Source organism: Oncorhynchus mykiss, chromosome 7, assembly GCF_013265735.2.
Source record: "Oncorhynchus mykiss isolate Arlee chromosome 7, USDA_OmykA_1.1, whole genome shotgun sequence".
Lineage (NCBI taxonomy): Eukaryota > Metazoa > Chordata > Actinopteri > Salmoniformes > Salmonidae > Oncorhynchus > Oncorhynchus mykiss.
In genome coordinates this window covers 61,392,012-61,411,466 of record NC_048571.1, presented here as the reverse complement: position 1 = coordinate 61,411,466, position 19,455 = coordinate 61,392,012, and the positions used below count along the sequence as shown (strand labels likewise).

The 19,455-nt window shown below is 43.8% G+C and overlaps 1 protein-coding gene across 1 annotated transcript in view; it reads right to left on the bottom strand.

Annotated features, from left to right (window-relative positions):
* The window catches only part of LOC110528160 (metabotropic glutamate receptor 2-like), an 85,169-nt gene that overhangs the window by 59,270 nt on the left and 6,444 nt on the right, over positions 1-19,455 (bottom strand). Inside the window, exon 2 of the mRNA XM_021609988.2 lies at positions 2,712-3,448. Within this exon, the coding sequence (XP_021465663.2) occupies positions 2,712-3,239 (528 nt within the window). The 5' untranslated portion in view covers positions 3,240-3,448. The remainder of the gene's footprint in view (positions 1-2,711; positions 3,449-19,455) is intronic.

The window sequence follows — 19,455 nt, the reverse complement described above, 5'->3', positions numbered from 1 at the left end:
TGGGCCGCAGAGTGAAGGAAAAGCAGCCAACAAGTGCTCAGCATATGTAGGAACTCCTTCAAGACAGTTGGAAAATCATTCCAGGTGAAGCTGGTTGAGAGAATGCCAAGAGTGTGAAAAGCTGTCATCAAGGCAAAGAAAAGGTGGCTACTTTGAAGAATCTAAAATATAAAACATATCTTGATTTCTTATTTTTTATTTAACTAGGCAAGTCAGTTAAGAACCAATTCTTATTTACAATGATGGCCTACCCCGGATGATGCTGGGCCAATTGTGCGCCGCCCTATGGGACTCCAAATCACGGCCGGTTGTGAAATGGAACCAGGGTCTGTAGTGACGCCTCTAGCACTGAGAAGCAGTGCCTTAGACCGCTATCTTTATTATTATTCTACAATGTAGAAAATAGTAAAAATAGAGAAAAACCCAAACTTTTGACTGGTACTGTATATCCATTTGTGACATCTACATACAGAAGGTATTTTTGTGAATGTCCCTGCAAACAATAATTAGTCGTTAGGACGACCCCGGGATGTCACAAAATAGTCACATGAAGTCGTCAGGACGTTGTGTCATGGTCAACTTGAGGTTTTGTCTAGTTTCCGGTTGGTCTCTGTTTTTAGGAGGTTATTGGGACCAAACCTCCAGGGGGCCATGACACAACATCCCAAGATGTGCTAAAAACGTCCTCGGTGACATCCACGGGACCAACCAGGAACATAGACAAAACCTCCAGTGGACCATGACACAATGTCCTAAAAATGTTCAGGTGACCTTCAGAGGACCATTACACAATGCCCCAAGAATATCCTAAAAACATCTCAGGGTCAAACTGGGAAATATAAAAAGTTCCCCCAGAGAATGTTACCTTGGGACCATCATGCAACATCTTAAGGACTAGGAAAATGAAAGCCCTGGGAACTTACAGGGAACTATTGAAAGGTTCCCCAGAGAATGTTCCCTTAGGACCATCACACAATGTCCTAAGGACTAGTCAAATGAAAGTCCTGAGAACATCCTAAAAAGGTCCTAACATTGTCCTCAGTGACGTCCTGGGAACTGACAGGGAACTAGACAAAGGTCCCCCAGAGAACTTTAATTCGGGATCATCACGCAACGCTCCTAGAACATTCTCAAAAAGTGGGATAACGTTGCGCCAAAATCATCAAGGTACCTAATGGAAAGGTTGCCGAATGTTCTCAGGACGTCCACTGTTTGCTGGGGTGCTTTTTTATCTACACAGATTGCTAGACATAATGTAGTGGCTCCTGTTAAGACACAAATAATATTTTGTTTTCCTATGCGTAGTACATGTGGCTAAGTCCATCTGAATGTATAGATGTGTGTGTGCTATGAACCGTCATTGCCTTGTTTCTCACAAAATGGAATTAGAACCTTCACCATTGATATGGTAATGTTGGGTGCTGTAAATTGAGATGCTACACTTCATTTCCAAATTGCTTGTGAAACCACTCTTACCCTATAATTGTATTTATATTTTGAGTTGCTTGAAAGTTGTTTTGATTTAACTTCAAGAATTGTTCTTGATTTCCCAGGCTCCAGTCCCCGCAGGAAATTATAATTGGTTCTTAACTGACTTTCTTGCCTAGTTAAATAAAGGTTAAATCATTTTATTTTTTTTATATTTCAAAGTTTTGGTTCTTGTTCATTTTCAAATTATCAAGGCGAATCCATTTTTTCTCAAAGGGATATTAATATTAATTTTAAATACTGTATGTTGTGATCTCTGATCATCTTGATAAAACCACATCTGAAGTTGCTATTGACCAATCCAATCAGATAAAAATACCATTGTATGTTTATTGAAATATGGAATTCATCTGTGATGTCTTGGACAGTCTCTTTGTTTTGCTCTTACAAAGAAGAATGTAGCATTCCTTTCTAGCTCGCTTGCAGGAAGACATTTGCAGGAAGTATATTTGCATGTCTAAAGCAGAAGACAATGCTACCCGCCAAAAGGACCCTCCTGAATTGTTGCTGCTAGGGCCATGGACTACTGGTCTTAAGATTGTCTACAGTGACTACAGTGCTGGTCGTCCAGTTGTGAACACTTCTGTCTGATTCAGAATCAGCTGTGTTCAAGCGAGGATTAAGTAGGGCGGCCCAGCTACTTGAAGTGACTGTTTACGCTTTTATTGTCTTCTCAGTGTTGCTCTCCAAACCCCATTCTGTGATGCAGATATTATTTTGTGATAACGTCCTGCAGGTCTGATATTTGATTGGAGCTTAACTTTACATTACTACTATTGAACAAAAACAGATTTTGAATTTAAAAAACTCAGATGTTATAAAGGGGTCTCAGATTCATTGTCTCTTTGTTCCTGACCTGTGCTGGAGAGATACACCCTTTTTCTCTTTTAGGTTATGACTTCTATCTCTCTCCCTCTCGGATCATGCCTAGAATACTAATGCTAGTATTGTCTTGAGCTTTATGTCATGAATAATGTTATCATTAATTTTAGAATATTAAATATCTGCCTTTGATATAGACCATTCTCAGACCTTTCTTGACCTTACTATTACTTTAACTCAACTATACTCTCTTGTGTATTGCTAAATTATCTTTATGGAGTCAGATATTCATTTTAATAGACTTTGTCATATTAATTGCATTGTACAAGTCGCATGTGAGGTATATATACAATACATATATTATCCATTTTACCCCACTACATGCTGAGTCAGTGCTGTACCTGTATGGAGACGTCGCTGTAGGAGCCTCCTATCACCCCAGAGATGGCCAGAGGGACGTCGTCATGGATGGCGTAGGAGCCATCAGGGCAAGTGTACTCACTGTCGTCCACCTTGGTGAGGGAGGCACGGACAAACTCCAGGCTCTGTTCCAGGGCGTAAGTGTCCTTAGAGCAGGTGTCCAGGATGTGGGCTCCCAGCCGTATCCCCGGCAGCAGGTGCTCGTCCTTGTTAATCTCGTCCAGGGCTAACAACATGGCCTCCAGTCTCTGAATCCCTCTCTGAGCGTTGATCTTCCCACAGTCTTCAGGCCCCTCGCCCTTCTGGTGCACAGGGAACAGACCCCCTATGATCAGGTCTCCATCCACTGTGATCTCTCTCTTGGTGTCCGTGTTGAAACCTGACATGGAAAGACCCAGTGGGGCCTGGGCCAGGAGGTACACACACACACACAGTAGGCAGAGGGGGGAGAGGTGGAGCGGTTGGGGCAGGGGGCGCAGCCCCAACCAAGGGGACCTCCCCGATGACATGTCCCTGGGCCCTGTGTGAGTCAGATCACTGCTGTCTGGTGCTTCTCTTCTTCTGATTTCCTCTGTCTCTGGAATTGGGGAGGGTACAGTACGCTAGCAAGGCACAGAGAAGCGGGGCACGAGATCTCAAAGAGCTAGCTTTTTTTTGTCCTGTCTGAGGCCATCTACTGCATCAATAGCATTGTCTTCAAAGTTCTGGAGATTACGGCCTGCGGATCAAAAAGAGGAGGAGTCAGTCAATGCTTCAACACAATGAGAACTTTGTCTTACACACACTTTCTCATTTCCAACAAATATCATCTTTACGAGACAGTAAAATTTGTGTTGTATTAGTCCATTGAAATTTGTGTTCATAATAACTGATGTGGAAACAGGGATATTCATTGGATAATGACACATTGAAATAAAAGTGATGGGAGCATTTCTAATAGTTACAAATACTGTGTACAGTACAGCACTACATAGACTAGTGAAGGGGTACTCAAATTGGAGAAGGTCTGGTCACACAAATGTCCTAGGTGGCAAAGGTCCAGATGGATATTGTCTTTTATCACCTTAGTAACAAACCTGTACCTCGCAACGCATGTAACCCCGAACTGTTCACGCCGTCTTGTTGGGGGAAAGAACATTTAGCAGTTTTAAAACCAAGTTCTTGCAATTCTACACATTTTGTCATGGGGCGAGAGAAAAATGTTGCAGTTTTAGAGCCGACTTCCTGCAATTCTACACATTTTGTCATGGGGCGAGAGAAAATGTGGCAGTTTAGAGACGATTTCCTGCAATTCTACACATTTTGTCATGGGGCGAGAGAAAATGTTGCAGTTTTAGAGCCGATTTCCTGCAATTCTACACATTTTGCCGTCTTATGTATGTTTACATAATAGCTGAGTGACAAAATCAATGCCTCCTTGGAGTCGAAGCCCCTGGGCACATAATCTGGCCAATGATAACTACAAGATTTAAGATAGCTGGTTAGCCTAACTTACCTGACTAACATGGGCTAGTTGACCAACTGGACATTTCTGACAGGTTATACAACTTTTTTTAAATTACTTTGGTAATATTTTCACAAGTGTGTGCTCAAATTTCACAACTTTCATTACAAAAGCACATTTAAGCACATTTTCAACACAAAAATCACACAGTAACTTTTGCACAAAACCTAATCAGTGTTTCATCTAGAAATACCTTTCATATAAAGTAATTTCCTTTCACAATGCAATAAGTTCACAATAATTTTTATATGATTCTCTTCTCATTTGTTTAAATGTATTTGACCATCACTTAATGGCTAATCACTTAACCGCTTGGTACACCTATCGATTTTAAACTGGTTGGTCTACTATATATGGATTTTGAGAACTACAGAAATAAAATGTGTGTTTGTAAAGTATAAACATGGAATGTATGATACATGATAACCTTACATGACTGTGGTAACCACAATTGGTCACCATATAAAAGGGGGTGTGTGAACACTTGCAATTTCTTTCAACATGGAGCAGAATAGACAGCAAGGGAGAAGAAGAAATCAAAGAGCTCGTGGACAAGGGACCCATCAGAGAGGTGGGCATGAGCCCCATCAAAGAGGTCAAAGAAGTGGGCATGGGCCCCGTCAAAGAGGTGGATATCAAAGAGAGGGAGGCAGACGGCAGGGAACGGTTGTGTCTAATGAAGTCCGAGCCATCGTTGTTGACCATGTGGTAAACAGAGGCCTTACCATGGCAGAGGTTGACAGATTAGTTCACCCCAATCTGAGAAGATCAACTGTCAACTCGATCATGAGAACATTTGGCAGGATATGCACTATGCTTTATCATTACATTTACAATAAATTACATTGTAATGCATGTAAATTCACAAAACCTGTTACAGTATTCTTACAGTATGATCTAGTGACCGTATACTCTGTTCTACCCTCAGAATTGACAGAAGGAGAGGGCAGTGGTGGAAATGGTAAGGGCCAGGAATGACGGCTGTCCGAAATGAAGCAGGACATTGAGAATGATGACACCTTTGTTAGTAGGCTGATGGATGCCACATTGGCAATCTCTCACCTTTTGAAGATGCACCAGATATGAAAAACATTTACATGGTGCCTTTTGAGAGAAACGACCCGGTGAAACAACTGCGGGCCTAGTATGTTCAGGTACAGCATTATATACTGAATTACTGTTACTATTTGATTCACAACATCATTTTGGAACTATACTGTAAAAATAAAATAAAAAATAAAAATTTAGAGGGTGATGGTGCTTGATGCTGTGAACCATCACAAGTATATCTTTGTTGATGAAGTGGGCTTCAACCTGGCCAAATCTCGGTGCCATGGGCAAAACCTCTTCGGGAGACAATCCAAGTGCCTGGATAACGTGGGGGGAACATCTCCATGTGCGCAGCTCTCTCTGAAGATGGTGTGGCAGGACGTAGGCCATTACTTGGATCCAACAATGCTGCACACCCCAATGTGTCTCAATTAAATTTAGTAGGCCTGTCAAGGTGAAGGTGTCACCTATGTTATTATGTGGGTCAATCTCAGGTTCCACCACGCAGAGGTGGTTCAGGCATGGTTTCGGGCCCATCTCCGATTTGTGACCATATACTTGCCCCCATACTCTCATTTCCTCAATCCTATTGTGGATTTTTCTTCAGCATGGAGGTAGAAGGTGTACGATCACCATCCCCATGAGCAAGCCACCCTCTTTCTGGCCACGGATGAGGCATCTGACGAAATCAATGCAGACCAATGTCAAACTTGGATTCGCCATGCCAAAAGGTTTTTCTTGAGGTGCGTGATCAATGAGGACATTCACTGATGTGGATGAGAATTTTTGGCCAAATGCTCAAGACTAAGCGGAGCAACACAGAGGAATCCAAGAGCAGACTCAGATGAGGAAACAGGGATGAATGAACCAAAGTATTTGTTACACAGAGAGATATGGAGTGCAGATCCGGGGAAGCTCGGATGAGTTGCAGAAAAAACAGATTTGGAGACTAAGGTAAGAGTTAGCTGAGTAGAACAGGGTAAACAGGTCCTGAGGGGAATCCAAGGTAGTGGTGGTGAGTGAAATCCAGAGCACGGTAGTTGGGTGGTGAGATGTGAAACAGGACCCAGAGAGGTAACTGCAATGAGAGGATAAATGGTGTAAGGCAGGGAAACAGGCACAGCAGAGTAACAGGATCTTGAATAATCATAAATAGCTAGAATCATGAATTGACTGAGCAGAGATTACGATCTGGCAGAGTGGAAGTGGCAGGACTGAGTATTTGTAGAGGTCTTGATTATGGAACAAGTTGCAGCTGGTAGGGATCTGCTCTGACTCCAACACACCTGTCTCCAACCACATAATCACACAGTAAGGGAGAGAGAGAGAGTGTACAGGGGTAGCAACTGCAGGTCAGGAAGTGACCGGATGAACACCAGAGGACGTAACAGGAGCAGATGTGACACAAGACAGGCTTGATGCAAGTGAATGTCTGCTGAACATTATGTTTCATTGTCATTCATTCAATTGTATTCCATTTCTTACATTTGATTACAGACCGTACACCCACAGTATGTTGCAATTATATCCAATTTTCTTTTTGCATGAATAATTGTAGAGGATGTCTGATCACACCTTTGATTACAAATTGGATAGATATTATGAAAATTATAGATTCTGTCAGGTAATGTAAGTGTATTGCCCAATGTGTGTTATTTACAGTACTGTAGCATATTACTTTCAACAATTCTAAGGGTGATTTGAAACAGGTATCTTGCATTGTTTGCTATTGGATTGACTGGTAGTGAAAACAACTAAATTGAAGAGATATCATTATTTTGTGTTTGGTGATTAAACCGATGTTGTGATCTCATTTCACAATAAATGTATATTTTGAATCAATGGTTGTGTGGTGAGAGATGTTTACAATCCAAATGAATGCACAATGACAGATTTTGAATGAAAGACTGGCTGTGTTACAAGTGTTACCAGTTTGGAGTGTTGTACTAAGACTTGTGAAAACATACCACTTACTTGTGACAATAGTAACAAGGCGATTAAAAAAAACTGCAAATAGCTCTGTAAGGTCTGTCTGTGAACAACATGACATCAAAATAACATATTGTGCCTTATACTAGAACTCAACAGATGTAAGTTAAAAGCCTGGTTCATTTCTTTAAAAAAATATATATTTAAGTCGGGACCCACTGTCCATATTGACCCCGTTCTGGATCCGGACTGCGGTCCACCTGTTGAGTATGGCTGGGTTAGTGTATAGATTCATTATTTATATTCTCTTGTGTCATGTTACAATATTCATAAGGCCCTTTTCCCATTCCGCATATGTAGTACTCGATAACATATTCCAAAAAATTACTAGGGGTCTGTCTGTCAAGTCATATTTCAATGTAATGTAACATAATCATATGTTACATAGCCAGGGTGTGATTAGACTTTTACTGTAGCTGTCTGGCTGAGCAAAATAGGAAACACCACCAAACATACTACTGTAGGATGTCACAGAAATTGTTGGTTTTATATATATATAGTACTGTATATGGGGCGAGATGTTGATCTTGTTTCTTTGCACAGGTGTAGAACACAGATATAGGGTGTGTGATGTGAGAGAGAACATTGTGTGCTGAGGGTGCTGGCTGGATCCTCCAGAGTGCTTTCTCATGTCTGAGTTCCTAAGCAGCTCCCTAGTGACCTACCAAATCACTCCCCCATGGTGAATTGCTTCCTTTGGAATAGTGTGTGTTTGTCTTCCTCCATGCCTAAGGGGCCATGTGACTGTTCTGGTGTGAAACTCTCGGTTTCTCCCTTTCTACTCTTCCTCTCTCTCTTTTCCCTCTCTCCATCTAGTTTCATGTCAAGCCCATGTCTCTCATTGCAGGGAGATAAGTCTACATGCACGCAGGCACATGCACACACAAACACAACCTGTATAAAAAGGTCTCCATTGGAGAACACTGTAAAAAACGATTTAGCAAAAACACAAACAAATACAGTGCCATACACACACTCACAAAGAGCTGTTGAAATCTCCCTGTAGCAGTAGCTACAGACTTATTCTCCCCTGATGGATTGAATCTAAACACTGTTTCATTCTACTCCATAAGCTTATTCATATTTTCTGTAGACAATTTTGCATAAATATCATGATCTACATTGACATTGGGAAACTACTGTAGTGGTGGATTTACAACACCACAACGACATTGTGTTTATTTATTCACAGCTTTATTTCCGTTTATTACATTTTTGTCCAACTGAAATCAATGAAAACCAGGACTGCATACAAAAAAACGTAACCAAGCATTGCACACATTCACAGCATAAAACAACAAAGTGAAGCCCTCATGTAAACTGGAACGGAATATCATTTGTCATATCAATATACAGTATATCACTACTAAATTATTATTAACACGTTTCCCCAATTCCACTCAAAGGTGAACTGATTTATCATGTTGAACCATATCCTAATATCCACTGACCCTCCCTTCTGGTCAGTAAGGAACCAGAGACAGATTGCATCCCAAATGGCATAGGATCCCTATGAACCCTGGTCAAAAGTAGTCCACTAGGTAATAGGGTGGCATTTGGGAGGTAACCACTGTAGAGCATCAGGGTCCTGGGTGTGGAGCAGAGTGAGGACCAGGACCCAGAGTGGACCCAGTAGAGATGGAAGGACAGGTTCAGTACACATCATTGCTTTCTGTATCAGACAGTAGACATCCCCTCTTTGAAGTCTCGTAGAATGATGCATTGCACTATTTTTGTTCATAAAGCCCTCTTGCATAAACTTCTGCCATGCCTTACTTCAATGTTAACCTATGAGCTACCAGACCCGGGTCTAAGGGATGGCTAACTCTGGAAATCCCTTTGATCTCCGCTGAGTTAAGTAAATCTGCTTTTAGTTTTTTTTTTACCTTACTTGTGGAATAATCTCCAAAGCTCTCTAAAATGGGAAGAGTTGGTGCCTCTAAGGCAATTCAGACCTTTTATTTGATTGTGTTTTGCATTTCATGTATTGATGTGAATATTGATGTATAGTGTATATTGATGTGTACACAGGGCTCATCTGTAAAATAGACCTTGGTCTCAGCATGACTCCCTGTCAAAATAAAGGTTCAATAAGAAATGGATGGGTCCAGAGGAGGTGCAGCAGCAGCAGGTCTGTGGTTCCTAGTATCATCTTCTCCTCTGTTCTCTCCAGGGCTTAATTAGCCACACTACAGAGGAAGGGGAGGGAGGGAGCAGTTTATCGGAGCAGTATATTATGCCAGTATCATCTGCCTTAGCCACTGCCGCTAGCTACGTCTGCCAGTCAAACCAGCTCACTGAGAGAGCTCCAGCCATAATTAATCATATCGACAAGAGGTTATGAAAATTTGTCATAAAAAAGTCAGTTAGGCTTTGTCATGATTTGTTGTGGATTTCTCCATTTTCTCTTGAAGAGTATGTGGAATCTTCAACAAACAAGTGCTTCCCGTTCTTTGTTTTGAGGGTCTGGGAGATAGATATTGGATTGAAGCACTCTTTCATGTTATCCCTCACTATGGTCATCGGCCATCTCATGATGTATATGGCTCTGTAAGGCACAGGATATTTACTACCCAAATGAAGTACCATTCTCTGAAATGAAAAAGTCTAAAAGTGCAATGTTTCAATCATTGCTGTAGATCTTCCCTGCTCGCCTGTGTGTGTGTGTATCTGTGAATGCATGCATTTGTGTGTGTGTGTGTGTGTGTGTGTGTGTGTGTGTGTGTGTGTGTGTGTGTGTGTACTTCTGCACTACAAAAATGTCCATTCATTACAATCCACATAATAATTCAGATTTCCTGTTTTTGCAGGATTATTTTCCTCGTCTAACAAACTGTATCAAATTAAGATCCTACATCTGTATGGCTCTATTTCACAAGGTATTGCCATTTGCCAGGTATTCTACTCTATATATAATTCACAGATAAATCACCATTATATATTCAGTTCACAAAAACACCCTAACCCTCAACGTTCTTTCTGCACTGCAGATAGTTTAGAGGCAAATGCCTGTGTGTTTTTGTGGATGTATGAAGCTAGAAGGGAAACATTGCATTGAATCTTACTGCACCCCTCTGCTGCAGTGTGTTGTGGGCTGACAGGTCTTTTTTCTCCAACGCCAAATGAGAGTGGGGATGTCACGCCTTTGCCTTAGCCCCGGAGAGTCAGCTAAACAAAAATGTACCGTACCTCTCTGCACAACCACTGCCTGACCGAATATACAGTAGCAACAGGAGACAATTCCCCAAACATAATCAGGGTGTTAAGTACAGTGAGACAGAGAATGGAAAATTACCAATTGTAGCCCTAAATGAAAAGATGAACATGAAAAATATGTTGAAACGAGTGTACCCAAATTCTCATAAAAAATGTCAACTTCTGGTGTGAGATATGGGAATAACACTTAGCCAGCATGTTAAACCCCTAAAGTACACACCCGTAAGAAAGGAGGGGGACAAAAGTGTTCCTAACTGTCTCTCTTCTCATCCAATTAAACTCCCAGGAGAGGCCACTATCTCCCAAGCAGGACACATTGGAACACATTCACTCTCTCTCTCCCGAGTGTCGCAGCGGTCTAAGGCACTGCATCTCAGTGCTGGAGGCATCGCTACAGACCCTGGTTTGATTCCAGGCTGTATCACAACCGGACGTGATTGGGAGTCCCATAGGGCGGCGCACTAGGGTTTGGCCGGGGTATGCCGTCATTGTAAAAGAGAATTTGTTCTCAACTAACTTGCCTTGTTGAATAAAGGTTAAATAAAAGAAAAAATAAAAGTCAGCTAGCTTCTTCTCATCCTTCTTTCTCTTTCTGCCACTGCTGTTCTTTCACATATCCCCTGCTTAGAAGAGGAATTCTAAAGCACACCTAATTTGATACTGTACAGTCCTGATATTTCCCACTTAAACTGATATATAATTCCCTTTTCTTCCCAAAGTTCTCTCTCTTCAAAAATCCATACAGAACATCCTGATACAGTGCATATCTGAGGAGAGCATTTGAAAAATATTGTTAAATAAATAGACAACGATAGACAGCTGCCTCTGATTGGGAACCACACTCTGCAAAAAAACAAAGAAATAGAAAACATAGAAATAAAGAAACTAGAATGCCCACCCTAGTCGCACCCTGGCCTAACTAAAATAGAGCATAAAAGCCTCTCTGTGGCCAAGGCGTGACAGACTCTAAAAACCTGACTCCGGCCGCAAAACCTGACTCTAAAGGGGAGGGTCCGGGTGGGCGTCATAAATTCATGAACTTCTTTGAGGAAAAGATTATGATTATTAGAAAGCAAATTACGGACTCCTCCTTAAATCTGCGTATTCCTTCAAAGCTCAGTTGTCCTGAGTCTGCACAACTCTGCCAGGACCTAGGATCAAGAGAGACGCTCAAGTGTTTTAGTACTATATCTCTTGACACAATGCTGAAAATAATCATGGCCTCTAAACCTTCAAGCTGCATACTGGACCCTATTCCAACTAAACTACTGAAAAAGCTGCTTCCTGTGCTTGGCCCTCCTATGTTGAACATAAGAAACAGCTCTCTATCCACCGGATGTGTACCAAACTCACTAAAAGTGGCAGTAATAAAGCCTCTCTTGAAAAAGCCAAACCTTGACCCAGAAAATATAAAAAACTATCGGCCTATATCAAATCTTCCATTCCTCTCAAAAATTTTAGAAAAGGCTGTTGCACAACAACTCACTGCCTTCCTGAAGACAAACAATGTATACGAAATGCTTCAGTCTCATCATAGCACTGAGACGGCTATGACTGAGACGGCACTTGTGAAGGTGGTAAATTACATTTTAATGGCATCGGACCGAGGCTCTGCATCTGTCCTCGTGCTCCTAGACCTTAGTGCTGCTTTTGATACCATCGATCACCACATTCTTTTGGAGAGATTGGAAACCCAAATTGGTCTACACGGACAAGTTCTGGCCTGGTTTAGATCTTATCTGTCGGAAAGATATCAGTTTGTCTCTGTGAATGGTTTGTCCTCTGACAAATCAACTGTAAATTTCGGTGTTCCTCAAGGTTCCGTTTTAGGACCACTATTGTTTTCACTATATATTTTACCTCTTGGGGATGTTATTCGAAAACATAATGTTAACTTTCACTGCTATGCGGATGACACACAGCTGTACATCTCAATTAAACATGGTGAAGCCCCAAAATTGCCCTTGCTAGAAGAATGTGTTTCAGACATAAGGAAGTGGATGGCTGCAAACTTTCTACTTTTAAACTCGGACAAAACAGAGATGCTTGTTCTAGGTCCCAAGAAACAAAGAGATCTTCTGTTGAATCTGACAATTAATCTTAATGGTTGTACAGTCGTCTCAAATAAAACTGTGAAGGACCTCGGCGTTACTCTGGACCCTGATCTCTCTTTTGAAGAACATATCAAGACCATTTCAAGGACAGCTTTTTTCCATCTACGTAACATTGCAAAAATCAGAAACTTTCTGTCCAAAAATGATGCAGAAAAATTAATCCATGCTTTTGTCACTTCTAGGTTAGACTACTGCAATGCTCTACTTTCCGGCTACCCGGATAAAGCACTAAATAAACTTCAGTTAGTGCTAAATACGGCTGCTAGAATCCTGACTAGAACCAAAACATTTGATCATATTACTCCAGTGCTAGCCTCTCTACACTGGCTTCCTGTCAAAGCAAGGGCTGATTTCAAGGTTTTACTGCTAACCTACAAAGCATTACATGGGCTTGCTCCTACCTATCTCTCTGATTTGGTCCTGCCGTACATACCTACACGTACGCTACGGTCACAAGACGCAGGCCTCCTAATTGTCCCTAGAATTTTTAAGCAAACAGCTGGAGGCAGGGCTTTCTCCTATAGAGCTCAATTTTTATGGAACGGTCTGCCTACCCATGTCAGAGACGCAAACTCGGTCTCAACCTTTAAGTCTCTACTGAAGACTCTTCTCTTCAGTGGGTCATATGATTGAGTGTAGTCTGGCCCAGGAGTGGGAGGGTGAACGGAAAGGCTCTGGAGCAACGAACCGCCCTTGCTGTCTTTGCCTGGCCGGTTCCCCTCTTTCCACTGGGATTCTCTGCCTCTAACCCTATTACAGGGGCTGAGTCACTGGCTTTACTGGGGCTCTCTCATGCCGTCCCTGGAGGGGGTGCGTCACCTGAGTGGGTTGAGTCACTGATGTGGTCATCCTGTCTGGGTTGGCGCCCCGCCCCCCCCCCTTGGGTTGTGCCGTGGCGGAGGTCTTTGTGGGCTATACTCAGCCTTGTCTCAGGATGGTAAGTTGGTGGTTGAAGATATCCCTCTAGTGGTGTGGGGGCTGTGCTTTGGCAAAGTGGGTGGGGTTATATCCTTCCTGTTTGGCCCTGTCCGGGGGTGTCCTCGGATGGGGCCACAGTGTCTCCTGACCCCTCCTGTCTCAGCCTCCAGTATTTATGCTGCAGTAGTTTATGTGTCGGGGGGCTAGGGTCAGTTTGTTATATCTGGAGTACTTCTCCTGTCCTATTTGGTGTCCTGTGTGAATCTAAGTGTGCGTTCTCTAATTCTCTCCTTCTCTCTTTCTCTCTCTCGGAGGACCTGAGCTCTAGGACCATGCCCCAGGACTACCTGACATGATGACTCCTTGCTGTCCCCAGTCCACCTGGCTGTGCTGCTGCTCCAGTTTCAACTGTTCTGCCTTATTATTATTCGACCATGCTGGTCATTTATGAACATTTGAACATCTTGGCCATGTTCTGTTATAATCTCCACCCGGCACAGCCAGAAGAGGACTGGCCATCCCACATATGCTCTCTCTAATTCTCTCTTTCTTTCTCTCTCTCGGAGGACCTGAGCCCTAGGACCATGCCCCAGGAATACCTGACATGATGACTCCTTGCTGTCACCAGTCCACCTGACTGTGCTGCTGCTCCAGTTTCAACTATTCTGCCTTATTATTAATTGACCATGTTGGTCATTTATGAACATTTGAACATCTTGACCATGTTTTGTTATAATCTCCACCCGGCACAGCCAGAAGAGGACTGGCCACCCCACATAGCCTGGTTCCTCTCTAGGTTTCTTCCTAGGTTTTGGCCTTTCTAGGGAGTTGTTCCTAGCCACCGTGCTTCTACACCTGCATTGCTTGCTGTTTGGGGTTTTAGGCTGGGTTTCTGTACAGCACTTTGAGATATCAGCTGATGTACGAAGGGCTATATAAATACATTTGATTTCATTTGATCTCTTCACGGCGGTGGGTCCGGTGCGTGACCCCCCTCCGCCCGCAGATCCCTTCGCTTTGGTGGCGGCCCTGGTGCATGGACCTTCACTGGAGGAACCGGGACGCAAATCATCGCTGGAGGCTCCGGACTGAGGACCGTCCCTGCAGGCTCCGGACTGGGGACCATCGCTGCAGGCTCCGGACTGGGGACCATCGCTGCAGGCTCCGGACTGGGGACCGTCGCTGCAGGCTCCGGACTGGGGACCGTCGCTGGAGGCTCCGGACTGGGGACCGTCGCTGGAGGCGCCGGACTGGGGACCGTCTCTGGAGGCTCCGGACTGGGGACCGTCGCTGGAGGCTCCGTGCCCTGGATCCTCACTGCAAGCTCCGTGACATGGATCATCACTGGAGGCTCTGTGCCATGGATCATCACTGGAAGCTCCATGCCATGGATCATCACTGGAAGCTCCGTGCCATGGATCATCACTGGAAGCTCCGTGCCATGGATCATCACTGGAGGCTCGTGCCATGGATCATCACTGAAGGCTCGTGCCATGGATCATCACTGAAGGCTCGTGCCATGGATCATCACTGGAGGCTCGTGCCATGGATCATAACTGGAGGCTTCGTGCCATGGATCATCACTGGAGGCTTTGGGCCATGGATCATCACTGGACGCTTCGGGCCATGGATCGTCACTGGAGGCTTTGGGCCATGGATCATCACTGGAGGCTTCGAACGTGGAGCCGGAACAGGTCTCACCGGACTGAGGAGACGTACTGGCAGCCTAGTGAGTAGAGCTGCCACAACACGTCCTGGCTGGATACCCACTCTAGCTCGGTGAGTGTGGAGAGCTGGCACAGGACGCACTGGGCTATGACGGCACACTGGAGGCATAGTGCGTAGAGCCAGCGCAGGACACACTGGACTGTGAAGGCGCACCGGAGGTCTGGATCACAGAGCTGACATAACTCGTCCTGGCTGGATACCCCACTTAGCCCGGCAAGTGCGGGGAGCTGGAACAGGCCGCACTGGGCTTTGCACTGGGCTACACCGTGTGTAGAGCTGGCGCAGGATAACCTGGGTCGAAGAGACGCACCGGAGGCCAGGAACGCTGAGCAGCACAAAAAAAAATAAAAAAATACGGGGATAAGGTAGTTGGGTGGGCTATTTACAGATGGGCTATGTACAGGTGCAGTGATCGGTAAGCTGCTCTGACAGCTGATGCTAAAAGTTAGTGAGGGAGATATAAGACTCCTCAAAGGAGGAGTTGGCTTTCGGGATGACCAGTGAAATATACCTGCTGGAGCGCGTGCTACAGTGTTGCTATGGTGACCAGTGAGCTAAGATAAGGTGGGGCTTTACCTAGCAAATACTTATAGATGACCTGGAGCCAGTGGGTTTGGCGACGAATATGAAGCAAGAGCCAGCCAACAAGAGCATACAGGTCGCAGTGGTGGGTAGTATATGGGGCTTTGGTGACAAAATGGATGGCACTGTAATAGACTACATACAATTTGCTGAGTAGAGTGTTGGAAGCTATTTTGTAATTGACATCGCCGAAGTCAAGGATCGGTAGGATAGTCAGTTTTACGAGGGTATGTTTGGCAGCATGAGTGAAGGAGGCTTTGTTGCGAAATGGGAATCCGATTCTAGTTTTAATTTTGGATTGGAGATGCTTAATGTCTGGAAGGAGAGTTTACAGTCTAACCAGACACCTAGGTATTTGTAGTTGTCCACATATTCTAAGTCAGAGCCGTCCAGAGTAGTGATGCTTGTCGGGCGTGCGGGTGAGGGCAGCGATCGGTTGAAAAGCATGAATTTAGTTTTACTAGAATTTAAGATCAGTTGGAGGCCACGGAAGGAGTGTTGTATGACATTGAAGCTCGTCTGGAGGTTTGTTAACACAGTGTCCAAAGACTGGCCAGAAGTATACAGAATTGTGTCGTTTGCGTAGAGGTGGAGCAGAGAAACACCAGCAGCAAGAGCGACATCATTGATATATACAGAGAAAAGAGTCGGTCCGAGAATTGATCCCTGTGGCACCCCCATAGAGACTGCCAGAGGTCCAGACAACAGGCCCTAAGATTTGACACACTGAACTCTATCTAAGGGGGGGGGGGGCTTGGGCAAGTTGCTGTGTGAGGTGCAGAGCTGCTGGCCGGGGTAGGGGTAGCCAGTAAAAATGTTTTTATTGAAATTCTCGATTGTCGTGGATTTATCGGTGGTGACAGTGTTTCAGTAAAGTGGGCAGCCTCAGTACAGTGGGCAGCTGTTGTCGGCTATTATTGTTTTTTACAAGGTGGAGGTATGTAAGTGGCCTCAAGACTATTTGATTATTTCAGCTGTGGTTTACCTAATGTGCAGACATGCATTTTAACAGCCAAACTAGCCAGAACAAGAACAACAAACTCACTTTACATAATGTGGTCTAATGTACAGCACTTATAGGAGCCACAACAAGCTATGAATACAATACCCTGTAGCACAGGGTAAACAGGCTTACAATGATTTCCTCAGCAGGTAGCCTAGTTGTTAGAGCATAGTTGTTAGAGCATTGGGCTTGTAACCGATAGGTTGCAAGATCGTAATCCCTGAGCTGACAAGGTAAAAATCTGTCGTTCTGCCGCTGAACAAGGCAGTTAACCCACTGTTCTTAGACCGTCATTGAAAATAAGAATTTGTTCTTAACTGACTTGCCTAGTTAAATAAAGGTAAAATAAAAAAATAACAAAAAGTGTTTTAATTGGGTTAAGTGTTAACTTCAAAGAGCACCCAGCCTCATTTCATCCTCTAATCTATCATGCCGAAATCTCCACTCTCTTCCATATCTCTTCTGCTTTCCGCTTCACCAGATGGCCCTTTTAATTCAAGTGTGTGGAGAATACCAGCCTTTACACTTTTCAAACCAGGAGGGGTAAGGAATAGAACGTTTGGGGGACTGAGGATGGAAGAGGAGGAGGAGGAGGAGGAGGAGAAGGAAGGAGGGCATAGAAGTGGAAATGAGACGGCGAGCCTCACAAGGTGGAGGGTAGGAAGGCAGATAGGCTGGTGAGCTGAGTCACAACCTGCAATCAGAGCACAACTTGTGGCAAACTCCTTTATGACAAAACGCCATCAGCATCTGTGAGGGTTCATTTTTTCGCAAAAGATTTTTTAAAAGCTGAGCAATATTATTTTCCCATTCTCAAACATAACTCGATTTGACTGATGGATTTAACCTAGATGTAGAAAAATATCCCCCTGTTATAAATGAAGAAACATGCTTTATGTCTCTAAATTCTCATTACACACGCTCACAAGACACTAGCAGGTCCACTCCACACCTTTCCAAATGTGCGCCATGCTGTGCTAAGCCTAGTCTGGTAGTAATTAATCTGAGCACAATGAGTGGAGAAATCACAACTTCCATCCCCCTAATCTGGCCATGGTAGTGCAGGGACAGCAGTGGCAGCCTGACAAATATCTCTCTCAGGTGAAGCCCAAACAAATCCCTACTATCTCTCCCTCTCTTTCCTCAGTTAGTAACAGTCTAAAGGAGATAGATATCACCTATTCAGAACTCACTACAGGTTTTATATATGTTCTAGATTGAAGGCCACTTCCTCTCTCTTTGGCAGACTGTGGACTTGTAGATGTTCAACTTGTCCTGAAAAGGTCAGTGCTGAAAAGTTGTATAACAAACAAATGTTTCTCAGGAGAGTTATTAGTTTATTTTTGTCATTAAGTAACACTTCACTTCAGGGGAAAAACTAGTTCCATGAATCCAGGCCTGGGAGATTGACCGTATCAATGATAACCGCTGAGATCACTGAGGCAAAAAGACAAACCCATGTTGGGAAATGAAGAGCGCTGACCTTTCCAAAATGGTCACTGATACCAAACCAATTAGGGGAAAGACGTTAATTGAAGTTTAAACGATAGCAACCCAGGCAAACTGAGGCTGGCGCTGAATGGCAACTAGTGGGGACATACAGCAATTAGGGAGATGTCAATCAAATCCTCACTCACTCTCTCACCACCACAGTTAATTTCCTCATCATTGATCTGAAAGTAGGCTGAGAGGTCCAGTCAGTTCATCTATTGAACAGAGAATGGGTTTGGATTTGGTCAGGTGTGTCTCCGCTCAGCTCGCCCCTTACAGTAACTCCATCCCTGACACGCTCTCTGCACCTGTGTGAGGGATGGAATCCCCTAGGACAGTTCCATAGCTCCACCCCTTCCCATGGGCCTGATTCCACCTCACTGTGTACTTCCTAATTTAAGATTCCTTGACTGTCTATGTTCTTTGTGTGTTCGTGAGCTCATTATAGGCAGAGCTGTGATTGTCCCAGGCAGGGTGATGGATGCATGGTGTTTGTGTTTCAGGGGCTGCATGAGGTTTTCTTTGAGTCTTTCCATTATTCATCACACACACCATTAGTGACAAGAGAGAAACAAGAGTGTGGGCTTCCCTGATCCTGAACTGAGACATGCTTTCATTCTGTCTCAACATATAACACTCTCAAACACACATCTCTCACATGTGCACAAATACACACACACCTGTAAAAACACAGACACACACATCCCCAACACAAATTATGTCTGCGCAGCAGAGAACATTAACATATTCTCACAATATAAACCAATTTACTTTCAGTGAGACAGATGTATGGCTGAACAGACAAACAAACATTGTCCCTGGTCCTACATAGCTACCTCGTCGGTCTTGACTGTCCCCCGGGCCTCTCTATTAATCTTGTCCAGGGACACACACACCATCTGCTGTATGCTACCCTAGCCACATTATTATGGAAGAGCAAAAGTGCCTGGAAGCATAACTCACACTGGAAACCATGTCGCAGGAGATGTTCAGGCACTTATTTAATCAGCAAGTGATTTTTTATCAACTAAAGATTTAGTTTAGTAGGAGTTCAGAGAATTCAAAACTAATTTGTCAAACAATATGAAAGCTCATACATCAAACATGGATTCAAGTATAGATTGTGTGTG